Source organism: Pseudorca crassidens, chromosome 7, assembly GCF_039906515.1.
Source record: "Pseudorca crassidens isolate mPseCra1 chromosome 7, mPseCra1.hap1, whole genome shotgun sequence".
Classification (NCBI taxonomy): domain Eukaryota; kingdom Metazoa; phylum Chordata; class Mammalia; order Artiodactyla; family Delphinidae; genus Pseudorca; species Pseudorca crassidens.
In genome coordinates, this window is record NC_090302.1 from 13,110,245 (window position 1) to 13,126,410 (window position 16,166).

The 16,166-nt window shown below is 55.6% G+C and overlaps 1 protein-coding gene across 14 annotated transcripts in view; it reads right to left on the minus strand.

Moving 5' to 3' along the window:
- DAB2IP (DAB2 interacting protein) overlaps positions 1-16,166 on the minus strand; it is a 194,836-nt gene that overhangs the window by 39,392 nt on the left and 139,278 nt on the right. Inside the window, exon 1 of one of the 14 annotated variants that reach the window (XM_067743424.1) lies at positions 1,025-1,159. The exons of 12 other annotated variants lie outside the window; for them this stretch is intronic. In XM_067743424.1, coding sequence (XP_067599525.1) covers positions 1,025-1,131 — 107 coding nt within the window. In that variant the 5' untranslated portion in view covers positions 1,132-1,159. Of the gene's footprint in view, positions 1-1,024; positions 1,160-16,166 lie in introns of those variants that run through there. One more of the 14 variants, XM_067743427.1, reaches the window with a different exon arrangement.

Consider the following 16,166-nt stretch of genomic DNA (forward strand, 5'->3'; position numbering starts at 1 on the left):
ATCTGGGCTCCAACTCCAAATTCTTTTCACTGCCTGTCAACGCCTCAGGCTTTCACCAAACCTACAGAGATTGTGTGATTAAATGCACCAACTTTCAAGTAAAAAACTCATGGGTCACCAGAACTCCACTGAGCCCTGCCTTTGTCACCTGTCTGGAAAATGGTGAGGACACATAGCTGTAGGAGTCTGATCCACCGGCAGCACTCCAGCAGTGGTAGTGAACGTGGGCAGGACTAAGGGACACGGAGACTTGTAAGAAGCCAGGCGCAGGGCTGGCAGTTCACAGCAGCGGCTCATTTGCCCCTCACAATCCCTCCACAGGACAGTGTGTGACAAGCCAAACCCCCCGACTTCTCTGGTGATGGGGTACTTCCCCAGTAGAGACTGCCGCATCACAGGGGCCTGGCTCCGGACAACCGTTTCAAACATTTAAGCTAGAGCAAAACATACCCCAGGCTCAGACACACCGCCGGCCTGCAGGCCAACGGATCAGGGAACAGACAGAGGCAGGGAGAAGGAGGGAAACAGAAGAGTCCAGCTGGGACCCGGGGCTGGGGCAGGGATGACACGACCTCCAAACCCCAGCGCAGCCCCACCCAGGGCAGCCCCGGGCTCGGCGACTCGGAGCAAAGGCCAAGCTCATTTCCCGGTTCGGTTCTCGGTACAGCCACAGAGACCACCAGGCCTGCTCGTGGAAAGGAGCCACTGACACTGCGTTTCCTCTCTTTCAAACACTAAAAACAGCAACACTGCTCCTCGGTTTCTCGCTTTTTGTTGGGCCATCCTAATTGCTTCCACATTCTGGGCCGGTGGTGGACGTCCACAGAGAGGCAGAGGCACCATAGCTGGGGAATGACTGAGTCCCTCCCGAAACTGGGCATCCTCTCTGACCGGCCGCTCCCACCCGCCTCAGTTCTCCCTGGGCCCAGGAGGCTGGTCAGGGGCCGAGACTGGCAGCCTCCCTCCTGCCTTCTTTCCTGGCCTCCCTCACCCCAACCTCCGCTCAGGCCATCAGGTCACTCACCATCCCTCAGCGCGGCCACCAGGCTCTCCAGGCCCAGGCCAGCCACCCCGCTGCCCGCTGTCCCCCACCGGGCCCAGCCAGTCCGGCCCTGCTCTGGTCCTAGACATACCATTCCAGCCCTGTCCGCTGGGACTGATCATAGCTAGTCAAACAAAGGCTAAGTTCCAACTCTCCGTAATGTGCTTTTAAAGGGCCAGTGTCCCACTTGGGTTGCTGGGGACTTAAAGACACACCTCCCTTTTTCTGTACAGGAAACAAGACAGCAAAAACCCAAAAATCCCTCAAAAGTCATGATCAGATTAGAGGCCTTGGGAAGATTTTAGACAAAATGCACGACAGTAAAAATCCGAATTTCATCTGAAGAACCCCCAAAACCCCAAAACAAGGAGGCTACATCTCAAGAATAAGAGTGGGAAGGGCAGAGTTTTTAAGCACTCACAACGGGCCGGCACAGCACTCAGCACTTCACAGCAGCGTCTCATTACTCCTCACAACCACACCACAAGACAGGCAGCAGCTGGACTCATCTTACGGAGGAGGAAGATGCGGCGGGCAGAGGCTCCTGACTCGCCCAGGATGGCACAGAGCGGCCCAGCCAGGGCCCAGCCACGTGAGGTCAGCCAAAGCCAGGATTCTTCTCCCACCTGCTCCCTCCAGAGGCCCCTCCCGTTCCATATCGACTAGCATCTTGCCTTCAAACACGCAGGCGAGGAGGAGGAATCATTTGTCGCAGGTGCCCAAACACTGGGCTTTCAGTCTAGGCCTCAAAACCTTGTGAGGTGGGTTCTACTCTTTCCCCCTTCTCACAGATGAGAAGATTGGAAATCATGAGGCACAGGAAAGTCAAGGAGAGGGAGGAGAAAAGAGGGGGTCCGCAGCCCCTGCAGGGGTGGGGCATCCAACAGCCAGGCCCTCGTCCCTTCCCAAACAGGCTCTACAGTCAGAGGGGGCAGGTAAGGGAGCCGTCCTTCCAACCTCAGGGTTCGGGCAAGCAGACCAAGGTCCAAAGGAAGGGAAGAGGAGGGGCTGCAGGGATGGGGGCTCTCCTGGGGCCCCTAGGCTCCAAGGGTGGGCAGGGGAGAGGAAAGGAGAGAGTAACGGCCTGGGCCTCAGTACCTGGGCTAGCAAGCCCTGCAAGAAAGATGGGTCATTTCCGGGCACCAGGGGTGGCTGCATAGGTGCTGTACAGCCATCCTATCAGAAAGGCCAAGGCCAGGCGGAGTCCTCAGACCTAACTCTGCAGGGGCCAGGTCATCCAAGGGTTTACCACCCTCAGTACGCTTCTTTGGAGCCTGGCAGTCAAGTAAGTCTGAAGCCGTGTAGCCTGGTGGTTAAGAACATGAGCTCTGAAGCCAGACTGTTCAGATCTGGACTGTGCCACTTGCGACCTTTTGTTCTTGGACAAGTCATGTCACCTCTCTGGGACTGTTTCGCCCTCTGCAATAATAATAGTACTCAGCCTCACGGGCTTGCTGTGAGGAGTCAATGAGTTACAGAACAAAGCCTGGCTTCCAGTGAGCACTTAATAAAGACCGGCAGGTTTAGCTACGATGAAGGACGCTGCCCCAGGATATGCTGGGAGACACAAAGTGGGAAACTAGCTTCCTGGGTAGTGACCCTGGGAAAGTCACATCTTTCTCTGGGCCGCAGTTTATTTCTGTAAAGAGGGGGTCCAACTGGGACCCTCAGTGACTACCAGGCAAGACCGCCCTCTAGCATGTCCCAGATGCCCACCGTCCTCCAGAAGCATCCAGGTCATAAGGCCATAAAGGCTGAGAAAGGCTGGGCTGTAGCCTGAATTCTTTGCAACATAAAAACAGCCTGACTCTGGCCCACCCCACCCCCCAGGCTAACTGGGGTCTGCTGGGTAGGGAGAGGGTGCAAGGGCGCAAAACCACATGGCCTGTCAGGAGGCAGCATAAGGCATCACCTCTCCAGGTAGAGCCCAGCCCCACCCAGGCAGCTCTGGACCTCAGCCTCCCCACTCCCTAGTGAGGGGCGGGCCCCCGCCTCCTCAGGTGTCTCCCAGGGGACTTGCTGCAGCTGAGCTGGCTTTCCATATTGCCAAGTTTAGCAGCCGTGCAAGCCCTGCGGCATAAAGAGCCTCCCAGAAGCTGTGAGCTCCCTGGGCCCCAAGAGTCCCCAGAGCTTGATCAAGTTCAAGGTCTGCCTCTTTCCATCTTCCTGGAGCCTAAAGCAACTGGTGTGTGTGCTGGGGGAGGGGGAGGGGGGAAGGGGAGAGACGAGCACTAGAGGAAACAGGGGCTAGGAGGCAGCAGGCATGCCTTGCAGCCCCAGCAGAGCACATGGCCACTATTCCTGAGGGGCAGTGGGGGACCAGGCCCCTTACACCCACCATCACCTCCTCATCTATAGGGTTAATCAGTCAGTCAGAAGCGGCGTGATTGGGAGGTCTGCGGGGCTGAGTGGCAATTCTAGTTGTGTTCCTTAGCAACTGTGGGATTTTGGGCAAGTTCTTCCACTTTCCTGAAGCTCAGTTTCTTCAGGTACAAAATGAGGAAATACACTATCCTCGGAAGATAACAGGTGTAAAAACACTGGTTAACCAGGTGCAGAGAAAGCATTTAACAAAACCACTGGGGAACCCAAAGACTCAAATATCTGGGTGTCACTCATTCAACAGGAGCATTAGAGCTTAGGCTGTCCCCAACCCTACACTGTCTCCCCAATAAGCCAAACACATTCTAACCCGCACCCCAACCCCACCACACAGCCAAGCACTGCGGGGAGGTCAAGGTCCCAGCTACCCAAATATTCTGAAATAGACCTCGGACTTCTCCGGAGGCCAAACACACCAAGGAACCTTCCAGAGCAAAGCCACCGGTGCAGACCAAGTCCCGCTCTCAGCTCTGGGAAGGGCGGAAGGGCCCTCTGAGGGAAGCCAGGTGCACAGTGCTCTTCCTTAGGCACCCCGGACTCAGAGAGATGGGGCAGGGAGTGGGGAGCACAGGGCTGGGTGACTGCAAGAGCGGAAAGCGAGCCCTCCAAGGAGAGAGGGAGACAGAGCTCAGAGAGCTACTGAAGACCACTGCGGGGGGCGGGGGCGCCCAATCCAGCCCTCATCTCTAGGGATTCCGCTCAGAGGCTCCTGATGCAGGCCCAAGGCAGGGGCCCACTGCTGGTGCACGGGGACCAGGACCCGACACGTGTGAGCCCTCACCTGACCCTCCTCGGCTTCCCGGACAGGCCGCTCGCCCTGCGCTTCTCAGGCCCTGCCGCCTCCTCTTCTACTCACTTCCTTTCTACTCAACACACCTGGCCTGACCCCAGTGCTCCTCCCAAAGGTCTTCGTGTGACCAAAGCCAACCACAGTTCCTGTCCTCTCCGTACTCAACAGGACAGCTAGTTCCCTCCCTGAAACCCAGGCCACCACCCCCTCTGAGGTGCCTCCCCTCCCTCCCAGGCCACTGCCCTGCTTTCCCAGTACCGCACCACCTTTCCACCAGGTGCTGGAGTTTCTCAGGCTCTGACGTGGGGGCACTCTCCTTCAGTAAAACACTCTCCTTTGGTGATCGCATCCACGCCTTAGCTTTAAACACCTCCAGGGCTCAAGACTCCAAAGTTTCTATCCCAGCTCTCCCCTCCTCTGCGCTCCAGACTCACATATCTAAATGCTGACGCCTCACAGAACCTCAAGTCTGAAATGTCCAAAGCGGAGCTTCGTCTCAGCCGCTTAAGCCAGGAGTCTCAGAAGCCAGCCACCCTCCGTTTCCTTGGCCTCCAGAACCCGATCCATCGGCAAATCCTACCGCTACCGCCTCTAAAATCTCTCACACCTGTGCACGCCTCTTCACCGGCCTTACCCCGCCTCCCCACCCAGGAGTCACAGGGACCCTTTAGAAAGGCAAATCAGATTATTTAACTCCTGGGCTAAAAACCCTCCAGTGACTCCCTACAGCAATTTGAATAAATCCGAACGCCTCCCCAGGGAAAGAGGTCCGGAGAGTACTGGCCTACCCTCTGATCTCATCTGGCAATCCCCATCCCCCAACTGGAAGCCACTGCTTTCCTGCCCTCGGGGACTTTGCACTCACTGCTCCCTCAGTCAGGAGCTCTAGTTCCACCCCCTTCTCGTAAAGGGTGGCTTCAGGAGGCCGGTGGAGCTCAGTCCTCCCCCAGACCGCCCCCGCCCCGCTACAACAGGTCCTGCCCCACCCCCATTACTCCCCACGGAAACACTTGGCTGTTTCCTTCACATCATCTTGTTCGTTCAGCCAGCAAATATTTATTAAGTGCAAACAGTGAGCCAGACACTATTTTAGGCACTGGGAATCCAGGTGCTGAACAAAGCAGACAAAAATCCTGACTGATACCACCCCATCTGGAATTACTGATGTGTTTCTCCACTCACTTCTGATTGCCTGTCTCTCCTGCCAGAAGGGAAGCTCTGTTGTCTTTCTGCATCCTAAGGGAGGGTCTGGCAACAACTCAGTAAGTATTTATGAAATAAACATGTAACAACAAAGAAACAAAGAACAGGTCAGCAAGAGAACCAAACCCAGAAAGACACAAGAAGTCACGAGCCACGCCTTCGCTGCCTTAAGGCAGACGCCTCTCACTACCCCGGGGTCTCAGGTGAGCAGGAAGGCTTCTGTGACACCCCAACCCTCCTAGGGGACAGACTAGATGCACAGTGGCAGCTGGTTAACCGTGGAGAAGAGGCATGACTGCAGGCATGCGCGGTCAGGGAGGGCTCCTAGAGAGGTGAATCTGAACACGGCCAAGCCCCACCCCGCCTCCCAAACCTAGGGAGAGGCAGGAAAACAAATTTGTGTTTTAGAGCTCTGATGTTCTTTGGTCGAGTAGAAAACAAGAAAAAAACCTGGCTCCAAAAAACCCTTTACTTTTTATTAGTGTCTGGATCAATAAAAGTTCTGGGATTAAAGCTTCCCTCCTGCAATACTAACCGTCAGAGAGACAGCCTAGGATTATTAAATCTGTCTCCAAGAGGCAGCGGCTAGGAGCCCCCGCGGCTTCACCCTGCTCCTCACCTGCGCTGGGAGGCCCAGGCTAAGCGGACAGTAGCCCGAGGGCCCTCGCTGGCTCCTCAGCTTGGGGTCAAAGGCCCCTCCTCACAGCCCACCTTGCCAACCCCACCACTTCCCTGGGCCTAGATCTCCTTCCCCACAGCTTTGCCTGCCTGCTTCCACCTCCTTGGTCCTCCGCTCACTGGGCTTCTCTCCACCCGGATCCCGAAGACTTGAAGCTCCCGGGAGGGCTGGGCCTGGTTCCCAGGAGGGAGGAGCCAGTTAAGCAACCCGGCCCCCACCTTCCCCCTTCCTTCCAAGCCGGTGGGGGTCTCCCATTCTTCCCCCGAGGCCAGCGTGAAAACCAGGCTGCTCAGGAGGGGCTGTGGGGCCTCAACAAGGCCCTGGCCGGAGAGTGGGTGGGCTCCCAGGGCTGGGCCCCCTTGGAGAAACAGCTCCACATCCTCCAGCCTCCACCCACAGCCATCGAGGTGCCCACCCACAGGGCAAGAAGTTTCCTGCACCCCCTTCCCCAGGCACAGCCACCCACAGACCTTGGCGGTGGGATAGGCCTCTGGGCTGACCCTGGTCTGGGCACCAGGGGCCTGGGAGCCAGATCTGGCTTTCGAGGACGGCCGGGTCTCCACAGAGCAGCTCCGGCCCGGCCCAGGATCTTGCCGAGGTTATCACCGAGGAGTCCGAGGCCACAGAGGCCCATTCCTGAGAATGGCGGGCACCCAGGTGCCTCTCCTGGCCAGGTCGGGGGATCTCTCAGTCCAGGCCAATATCTAAGAGGTGTGACCAGGCAGGTTTCCCCTTCCCGCAAAGCACGTGCTGACTCTGTCTTCCAAGTTGAAATTTCAGAAACGACTTAAAAAAACACATCGGTGACAACTCTAGAGGTTTCCGGGTCCTCCACGGAACAAGCGGAAAATTACAGTCTTCCATACAGGTAATCACATGGCACAAACTCCAGGTCCAAGAAGTCTAGAAAGACGCACTTCCAACCACGAGCAGGTCGCCCGCCAAAGGCACCTGGGCGGGGTGCGGGCCCTGGGACCGAGCTACCGGTCCGGGAGGCTGGAACAAGGCTCGCAGAGGAATCTCAGGCTCCTCCCCAAAGCGCTGACTCCGCCCAGGGTCATAAGCCGCCCGAGTCCCGCCTCCGGGCCTTTGCACTTGCAGTTCCCTCTGCTTGGCCCTGGCTCTAGGCCAGGCTGGTTTCTCCTCTCATTCTGCTCTCAGATCAATTGTCGCGCGCGTCCTAGTAGAGGTCGTTCTAACCAAAGGAGTAACTTCCACCGCCACCCCAAGTTATCACTCAACTTCACTTTCCTCATGGTACTGATCTGAAAGCTTGAGCCCCCTCCTCCTCCCACCTGGAGAACGTCCGGGCCTGTTCACCTGGTAGGCCCGGCACACCTCGGGCCAGTGCCTGGCACAAAGTAGGCACTAACAGATGTCCTGATCGAATACTAGTGTCCTTATGGCTGGCCTGAGACAGGCCGGCCAAAGCTAAGTGGGAGCTGGGGTGACCGAAAGACTCGGGGGCGCGCCAAAACCAACTCTCCCGCATCCGGCTCCTGGAGCGTTCCAGGCTCCGACCCCGCGGCGCCACGCCCCTCACGCTCCAGGCCGGAAGCGGCTGACTCCGCCCCCCGAAGCCCCGCCCCCACCCCACCCCAAGCCGCTGGCCCTGCCTTCCCAGGCCCGGCGGCAGGGGACATTCCGCGGCCAGCTGCCCCCAGCTGCAACCGCTTTCCGCCCCAACCCGCCGGTGTGCTCCGGACGCGGGCGGGGACGAGGCCCGGCCCACTCCCCACCGCCCGCGGAGGACCCGCCGGAGTTCGTCGGGCTCAGAGCAGCAGTCCCGAGGCTCCCACCGCCCCCACCCCCCCCGAGGGCCAGTACCCTCCCTCTCCCGCACTTCCATTCGGACATTTAAAAAATGCGAACAGAAACGGAGGTGTAGACAAAGCCGGGGATTTGCCTACTACGGTCACCCACTCAAACGGGGCTCCCGACTCTGCACCGACTCCTTGGAGCTAGACCTTTTGGGAATGGGTTCAAGCTCCCTCTCAGGGCGGTTGTTCTCTTGTATCCGGGGCTGGGCCAGCAGGACAGAGGGGGAGGGTTAAGTGCCGGAGGGAAGAGACAAGGGGGTGAGCTGCGCAGGTTTGTGAATGCTACAGGACGACAGGGGCAGTCAGACCCAGGAGCCCAAATGCTGCCCCACCCGCTGGCCTGGGGGGTTCATCCTTGGGTCACCCTGACAGGGCCCTTACTGAACTGAAAATCCCTCTGGGAAAGGCACACCCAGCCACCCTGACATTTTCGCCTGGGGTTACCCGCTTTGCCATCCTTCTTGAAAAGCCACAGCAATGTTTTCCAAGTATTGAGCCTCTACCACACACAGGGAATCACACACCTCCCTTAACAGCCACCACCTGGAGGGGCTAATCAAAGTAGAGTGGCTGCTGCATAACTTTCTGGTGCAACTGGATTATGGAATCCAATCCCTCCATGTAAATATGGATAAACAGGCCGGTGGGAGAACAGCGCCCCTGCCTGGGGTCCTGCCTACCCATAGCCTCTACACCAGAGGCTCACAAGCCCCAGTTCAGCCCATGGTAATTTCAGCCTGCTCCAGACCCTCAGCAACAACTGAGCTCCTATTAAGTGCCAGACTGTCAGGCACCTACTGTGTGCAGGTAGGCAGCACTCTGGCTGGGGCACCTGCAGGGCTGAGGAAGAGGTCTGACTGTAACCCCACAGCAGCCCCCAACCTGGGAAGTAACTCACTCCGTCCCCTGCTGTGTCCTTCCTTGGGCTCAGCTCTGTTCTGAGCACAGGTGAACCTGACCACAGGTAATCCAACAAAACCTGCCCCCCCTCCATCTGCATCTGCTCACACCCCCAAAGCCCAGAGAACTCTTAGCCAGAGGTGCACTTATGGTGGTGGTTCCCTTCCTTCCGAGGTGAGGTTTCCCCTCGCAGCTTCATCTGGGTCTATCCAATATCTTAATAAAATTTCAAAACAGGGGAGAGGTGAGGCCATAGTCACCAAGGGAGGCCCTAGGGCAGAAGCCCCTTTGGCTCCCAGAGCATCCAAGGCACCTGAGATGGAGGGGACAGAGCCCATCTCCGAGCACTCCTCCAGGGCGCAGGCCCCAAGCAGGCCTCCCACTTGAACTCAATAATAGCAATAAACAGGTAAGGCAGATACTGTAACCACTTTACAAATGAAGAAATCAAGTCTAGAGAAGCTCAATCACTTGCACAAGTTGGCCCAGCCACATCTGAAAGTACAATAGATGTGCCTCGCCCCAGACAGCCGTTTGTACCTATTTACTGGTCCCCTCTTATCTTCCTCTAATTCTAATACCCCCTCCTCCAGGGAGCCTTCCCAGATTTCCCCCAGGCAGGAAGCCACCCCCACTGGTTGATCCACACAGTTCTAATATCTTTCTATAACAAAATAGGCCCCTGTGACAGGACCTCTCCCTCTGCATGACAGCTGTCACAGGAGGGGGGTCACAAGCTAAAAAGAAACGAGCCTGTTATCTGGGGTTCAGAAGATGTACTAACCAGCTATTTGACCTTGAATAAGGTGCTTCCTCCTTACCCTTCTAGCCTCAGCTCAGGGGACTGCATAACCTCTTGCAAGCTGCCTTCAGAGCCATCTTGAATAATATGTGAAAGGGAGTGAGAACACAGTGAGCGTCCTTGGAATTTCAGAAACTGATCCCGTGACTCCTGGTTCCAGTGCCCCCAGTGACCAGGTCTCCCGAATCATTAGGCCCCACTCACCCACTGCACACTCCTCACCTTCACACACACCCCCACCAGCCAGCCACAGGCCCTCTTCAGCTCTTCCCCAGGCATCCCTGCCCCCTCTCATGGCTATGCCTCTGCTCCCACTGACCTCCCCTCCTGCACCCATCTCCAATTCTCATTCACCTTTCAAGGCCCAGCTTAACTGCCCCACCTCAGGGAAGCCTTTCCCAGTGTCCCCAGGCCCAGGAAGTATGTGATCTCTCCCTCTCTTCCTGAATTCCCAGTCCTCCCTCCCTTTCTCCTGGGTCCTGCTGCCTGTCCTGTCAGGCCCTCCTTGGGGTCTATTCATCTCTGGTTCTTCAAGTCCTAGGACTCAGTAAATGTGTGATGGACCTCTTCTCCCAAAAGCTCAGAGCCCAGACGTCTCATGACCTTTCAGATCTGAAGGTGTCTCACCAACTGGGCCAGGCCCTGTGGGAGACTCTAGAACCTACCTTCCTCAAGGAGCTTCCCATTTCCTGGGGTACAAGGGAGCCAGTCCCAAGACTGTCAAGGAGCACTTCCAGGCAATGCTTGTATATCCCCTCGGGGAGAGAGATGCATCCTGGGAGGGAGGACCTTTCTTGTGACCACAGCACTCTCCTTTCCAGAGGCTGTGTAGAGGACAGAGGCCCTTTGTGGCCTTCCCAGAACTGCCTCAGCCAGAGGAGGGCGCTGCTGTAACCCACTGCCTCCATCCAGGTGAGTCTGCAGGCCAGAAGCAGGCACAAGACCGGAGAGGGATGCCCCGCAGAGGACAGTCAGCCCCAGGCCCTGGCTGTTCGTGGACAAGGGCTTTTGAAGAGACCACTGCTGTACTCAGCTGAAGCTGAGAAACAAACTTGGTATTAGACGGAGGACCAACTCTGGGTAGCGGTTTCAATGTGCCCCAGCTGTTAATTTATGTGAACACATCTATGCTTGTGTGGTTTTATCATCACCAACAAGCAACAAAGGTGTCCTGGCACCTGCTATGTGCCAGGCCCAGTGCTAGGTATTTCACATATATTACCTTCTTAATCTTCCAAAGAGCCATAAGCTGTGGGTATCCACAGGCATATTTTACTAAAATGAAGCTGAAGCACAGAGAGGTTGGAAAAGTTGCTCGAGGTCACACAGCTAGTTTCCGGTAGGAGCTGCAATTCCAGGCCCCTCAGGAATCTGGCCGCAGCCTGACTTATTGGCCTGAGCTGCCAGCGCTCACCATTCCAGAGCCTCTGTTCTCCGTCCCCACCCCTCAAGTTCCCCACTCCCTTTGTTTTGTGCCATGGGTGGGGGGCGGGTTGGGAGGGTGTTTATGTACATTGTCAGCCTGCAGCCTCCCAACTCCCTCCCCCTCTCCACCTGCTCAGACCCCCCCCCCCCCATAGGCCGGCTGGGCTCTGGCCCTCTGGCTGCCTCCCCGCACCAGCCTGGCTGCATCTACCCCATCTGCCAGGCCCCCAACCACTGTCTTGTGGTAATGACTTCAGCTGGCAGAGAATCCTAGAAGCTTTCCCCCCCACGGCGACGCTGACACACGTTCACTCAAAAACCGTAATGTTTCCATCAAAGCATTTAGGGGGAGTAAATTCCTACCCATGTGACGCCTCCTGGGAAAAACACAGAGTAAATTTACTCAACAGGCAATGAGACGCGGTCAGCACTTCTCTTTCTTGGTTGTCACGGTGCCAAGTCCTGGGCAACAACCCGCGTGGTGTTCCAGGACCTGAGCGCTATCAAGGGGCGAGGGGAGGGGACGGTTCCGGTTCTCAAGCCTGTGACTGCTGCCCTGGCTGCACAGGAGGCTGGGTCAGTTTGTGATCAAGACCCCCTCATCCCTAAGCCTCTCCCCAGAGACTCCAGGGCTACTCCCTGAGCTCCCACCAGAGCCCGGCTTCTGTGTCTCTGGCTGGGCCACCTACTGCCCAGGCCCCAAGCCCTGTCGCCACAGCCACCACCCCACCAGGTCTACACCAGGCCAAGGTCACACACGACCCCTGAAGTCACAACTCTGAAAGGTCAGGGAATACAAACCTCCCTGAACCATCCCCTTAACCCTGCCCCAACCCCTGGAACTGGCGATGGGGATGCAGGGGGGAGGCCCTGCCCCACCTCCAGGCTCTATCGCTGCCAAAAGGGGAGGTACAACGCCAGGCACTGGGACCTTGGGTTCCTAACTCATCCCAGCTCCACCACTGGGAACTGGAATAACCGTGAGGCCGGAGCAGCAGAGAAGATGGAGGGAGTGAGGCGAGGCCCACAGGCCACCGCCCTGTCCGCACTTCTCCATGTAAGCAGACAGCAATTCTGCAACAAGACGGCGCTTACGACCCTTCCCACGATCCCCCAGAGCCCCGCTCTTAGAGGTTCCCTGCTTCTAGGGAGTGGAGCGCAAGCGTCTGATTTGATTTTCTCCACATGTTTTCTGAGAATCTGTTGCAGCACTGCCGTGTCTGACACTACTGGCCTCCGCTCCGTGATGTGCGTCGGAGGGAGGCATCACTATTCCCATTTTACAGATGGGAAAACAGGCCACCAAGGTTAAACATCCAGTCCAAGGCCACACATCCAGACAGGGAGTGACACCAGGACACAGGCAGGTCAACAAGACACGTGGTCTCTGCCCTCAAGAAGTTGGCAGTCCGGTGGGGGAGGGGTGCGTACAGCCATTAGCGCCAAACAAAAACACACTTACCAGGCCGTGGCCCCGAGGAAGCTGCGGAAGTATCCAGAGCAGGGCCTGGCCCAACAGAGGACCTAAAATGACGGCAGGAACAGTTCCGGTTTGGGGGTAAGGAATTGGGAAAGGCTTCACGGAGAGGAGGGCATCCCAGTAGAGCCTCCTCCTGAGATCTGGGACCCCCACCAAGCTCTGTCCCTGGCACACCGTGCAAGGGAAGCAGTGTGGACAGACGGGTTAACTGGGGGCAGGACCCTGGCACACTGTGTCACGTTTACGTCGTGACTGCCTGGCCCCAGGAGGTGTGTCAAGTTCTTTGCCTCATTTACAAGACAGGGAGACAGAAGTGCAGAGCAGTCAAGTACTCTGCTCCCAGTAACACGACTAGTAAGGTCCCTGTCGTGTCTGGCTCAAGGCCTGCCTTTCCATCAAGCACTTCATTTCTCTGGGTGTCTGTTTGCTCATCTGTAAGGCACTCCACTGTCAGAATCGCCTCCACTGCAGACTGCAGTTGGGCAGCCTAGGTTTGGAAGGTGGTAGCCATGTGATTCTAGACCCCGCTCCTGCAGCCTGTTGGGTGAACGAGCAGAGGGGGCTCCCCTCCTTCAGAGTCAAGGAACGGCCACCAATAACGGAGTTCTAACTGGTGAGCCTGGTGGCACGGAGCCCAGCAACACAGCCAGTGGGTGCTGCTGTCGCAGGGGAAAGAGCTGAGCACAGCAAATATAGCCACTGACCCAATTCAGTTCCATTCTGTCTTCCAGAAAATAATTGAGTTTAAATGAATAGGCTTCCCATGTCCCCTCTGGTCTCGGGGAGGGTAGAAAAGGAGAGGGGGAGACAGGAACACTTCCCTGGGCTCACGGTTGGTTATTTTTGAGTCATTAGGCCTGTGAAAGGTTTCCTTCTTGCCTTGGCAGACAGTGGAGTTGGACATGGCTAGGAGGCAGCGAGGTAGAGTGAAAACCACACAAGGTGGACGGTGAGGATGGAGGTTTAAGGCCTAGCTGACAACAGCCTTGTGGAGTGGCCCACTCGGATCCCAGGCTCGTCATCTCTAGAATGCGAACCCTATCCCCCCACACAGCCCTCCCAGGATCACTGGGAAGAGCTAGTGCAGGCTAAGCAAACTCGAAGGCCTTCTGGGGAGTAAAAGGAGTCTGAGATGAACTGCAGAGGCTGGTTCTCTGCCCTGCAGGAATACAGTCACAACGCTGCCACATCTGTTTGTTCAAGAAAAGCCAGAAATCCAGAATTTTCTGGTGAATGTTGAAGGTGAATGTTTTGGGAGTGCTTAAATATGGGGAACTGATTTTTTTTAAAAGCACCAAAAAACACCTTTCACCCTCCCAGACCAAATGAAACCTGCCTGTGGGCTACACATGGCCACGAGCCACCCATGTGCAACCTCTGACTTAGTGACAACACGTGTAAAGCCAGTTAGGACATGCTGGTGTCCTCCCATCTGTTTACTGTCTCATAATTTTCTTTGGCAGTGAGGCCAAGCCCAGCCCTGCTTGAGTGGGAGAGGCGAGGGACACCATCCTCTCAAGACCTCAGGGGAGGCTGAGGGGCCGCTTCCCCGTGTCCCCCGCCCCCCCCCCCACACACACTGTGGGCAGGTAGGTGGGGACGCAGGGCTGGCTTTACCCTAGAAGTTAGAGATCCTGGGTTCGCCTCCTGAACAGCCCTCAATAACCTGTTAGGGTCTCAGCTTCCTCTTCAGCAGAAACGGGGGCGTTTCTGAGAGGACCAAATGAGAAAGAGATAGAGTGAGGCTGTGTGTCAAGTCTCCCCAGAGAAGGAGTGCCGCGGGGTGGAAGAAGCGCGAGAGTTAGCGAGACCTCGGGTCTCTTCCCCCACTGCCAGCTCGTGGCTGTGTGCGTCCAGGGAAGTTACCTAACCTCTCTGTACCTCAGTTTCATCCTCTATACACAGGAGATAAGAATCTCTGGGACACAGAGCTGTGGTGAAGATTAAATGAGATGATGACTGTCAAGTGCCTGGTAGGATGCCCCGCACGTAGCAAGGGGGCAAAAAATGAGAGGCATTATTATTATCATCGTTCTTGTTATCTTTAGTGAAAAGCATGCCAGAGAATTCTGACTGGGTGATTACAATAATGTAGCACAGCTTGGCAAACCTGTTGTTAACAGATGAGGCCACCTCTAATTAGCACGATCATTACATATGCAAATGGCGTGGCTGAGATGCTGGAGCTGGGTGTCCTTTGAAGTGTGCTGAATAATCCCCTCCCCTGGCCGCCTGCCCTCCCCAAATCTTGTTTACACTATTAATTTCATTAGCAAACATCTTTTTAACAAAGCAAGACAGAATGCCAAACTAGTATATATACAAATCAAGGAGGTTTAAAACCATTTGACCCCTGCTGCCCACTGTGGGGGGGTGGGGGGGCTCTCTGTGGAGGCCCGCGTCCCACCTGGAATTGTTTCTGGGGGCCCATCCTCAGGCTCCTCGCTCAGCTGAAGACCTCCACTAACTGGCTCCCCTCCGATATGCGGAGCTGGGGAGAGGGGGCTTGGGGGTGTGTTTGGCATGGAGCAGGCACTGTATTGGGGGAGAAGAGATTCATAGCAGCTTTAATATGACTGCTGAGTTCCCTAAGAGCCGGGACATAGCATAGCAGGCATATCATCATACCCATTTTACATCTGAGAAAACCCAGTCCCAAAGAGATTTACAGTGTAATCTGCCCAATGTTACATAAATATTAAGTTGCAGAACTGGATTCAAACTTGGGTCAGGCCAGTCTACCACCTCTGGAGTCTGTTCTTCTGGCTCTGCCTTGAAACTGTACTTCGAATCTCCCTGGAGAGGACACAGTAAGTTAATAATCCAAAAGTGATTGCAGAGCCTTCTTACTGAGAGGGACCATCAGAGACTGACCCAGGTTCTGAATTGAAAAACCGGAGGCTCAGAGGTCCTGTATGTCCCCTACATACGAACCTTCGAGGTGCAAACTTTCAAAGATTTGAACATGCATTTGCATGTCCAATCACATAAGTTAGTGCATGTGTCTGGAGTACACTGTCACGTGCGTGCATCCTCTACAATGTTTGTGCTTTTGTGTACAGTACTGTATAGCGTATAGTACTACAGCATCTTTATTTCAAGCCCAGGATGTCCGGAAGCAAGTGTAAAGGCAGCAGTGATGTAGCTGGTACTACTGTACTTCTCAAGCTACTGTACTGTTAAGACTAAATATGTTTTCATTTTTTGTGTTTGTTTTTTATGTATTACTTGTGTGAAAAGTATTATAAACCTATTACAGTACAGTACTATATAGCCGATTGTGTTAGTTGAGTACCTAGGCTAACTGCTGGACTTACGAACAAATTGGACTTGCGAACACGCTCTCGGAACGGCACTCTTTCGTATGTAGGGGACTTACTGTCATTTGCCCACAGTCCCACAGGCAGAAAGGAGAAGAGCCTAGAACCCAGAGCCTCTGGCCCCAGGAAGGCTGCTTTTACATTGAGATCTTTACACACAAGACAATTCAACAATCCTCCTCCCTCTTAATAGTTCCGTCAGTATCTTAACCATGCCTGTATCCCCTGGGTCCAACACAGACCCAAGAAGACAAAAGACGCTCAGGAAATGTTTGCTAAGCTGAACTGTTTTCTTACCACAAAAGACAATGCCGAACAGCTGG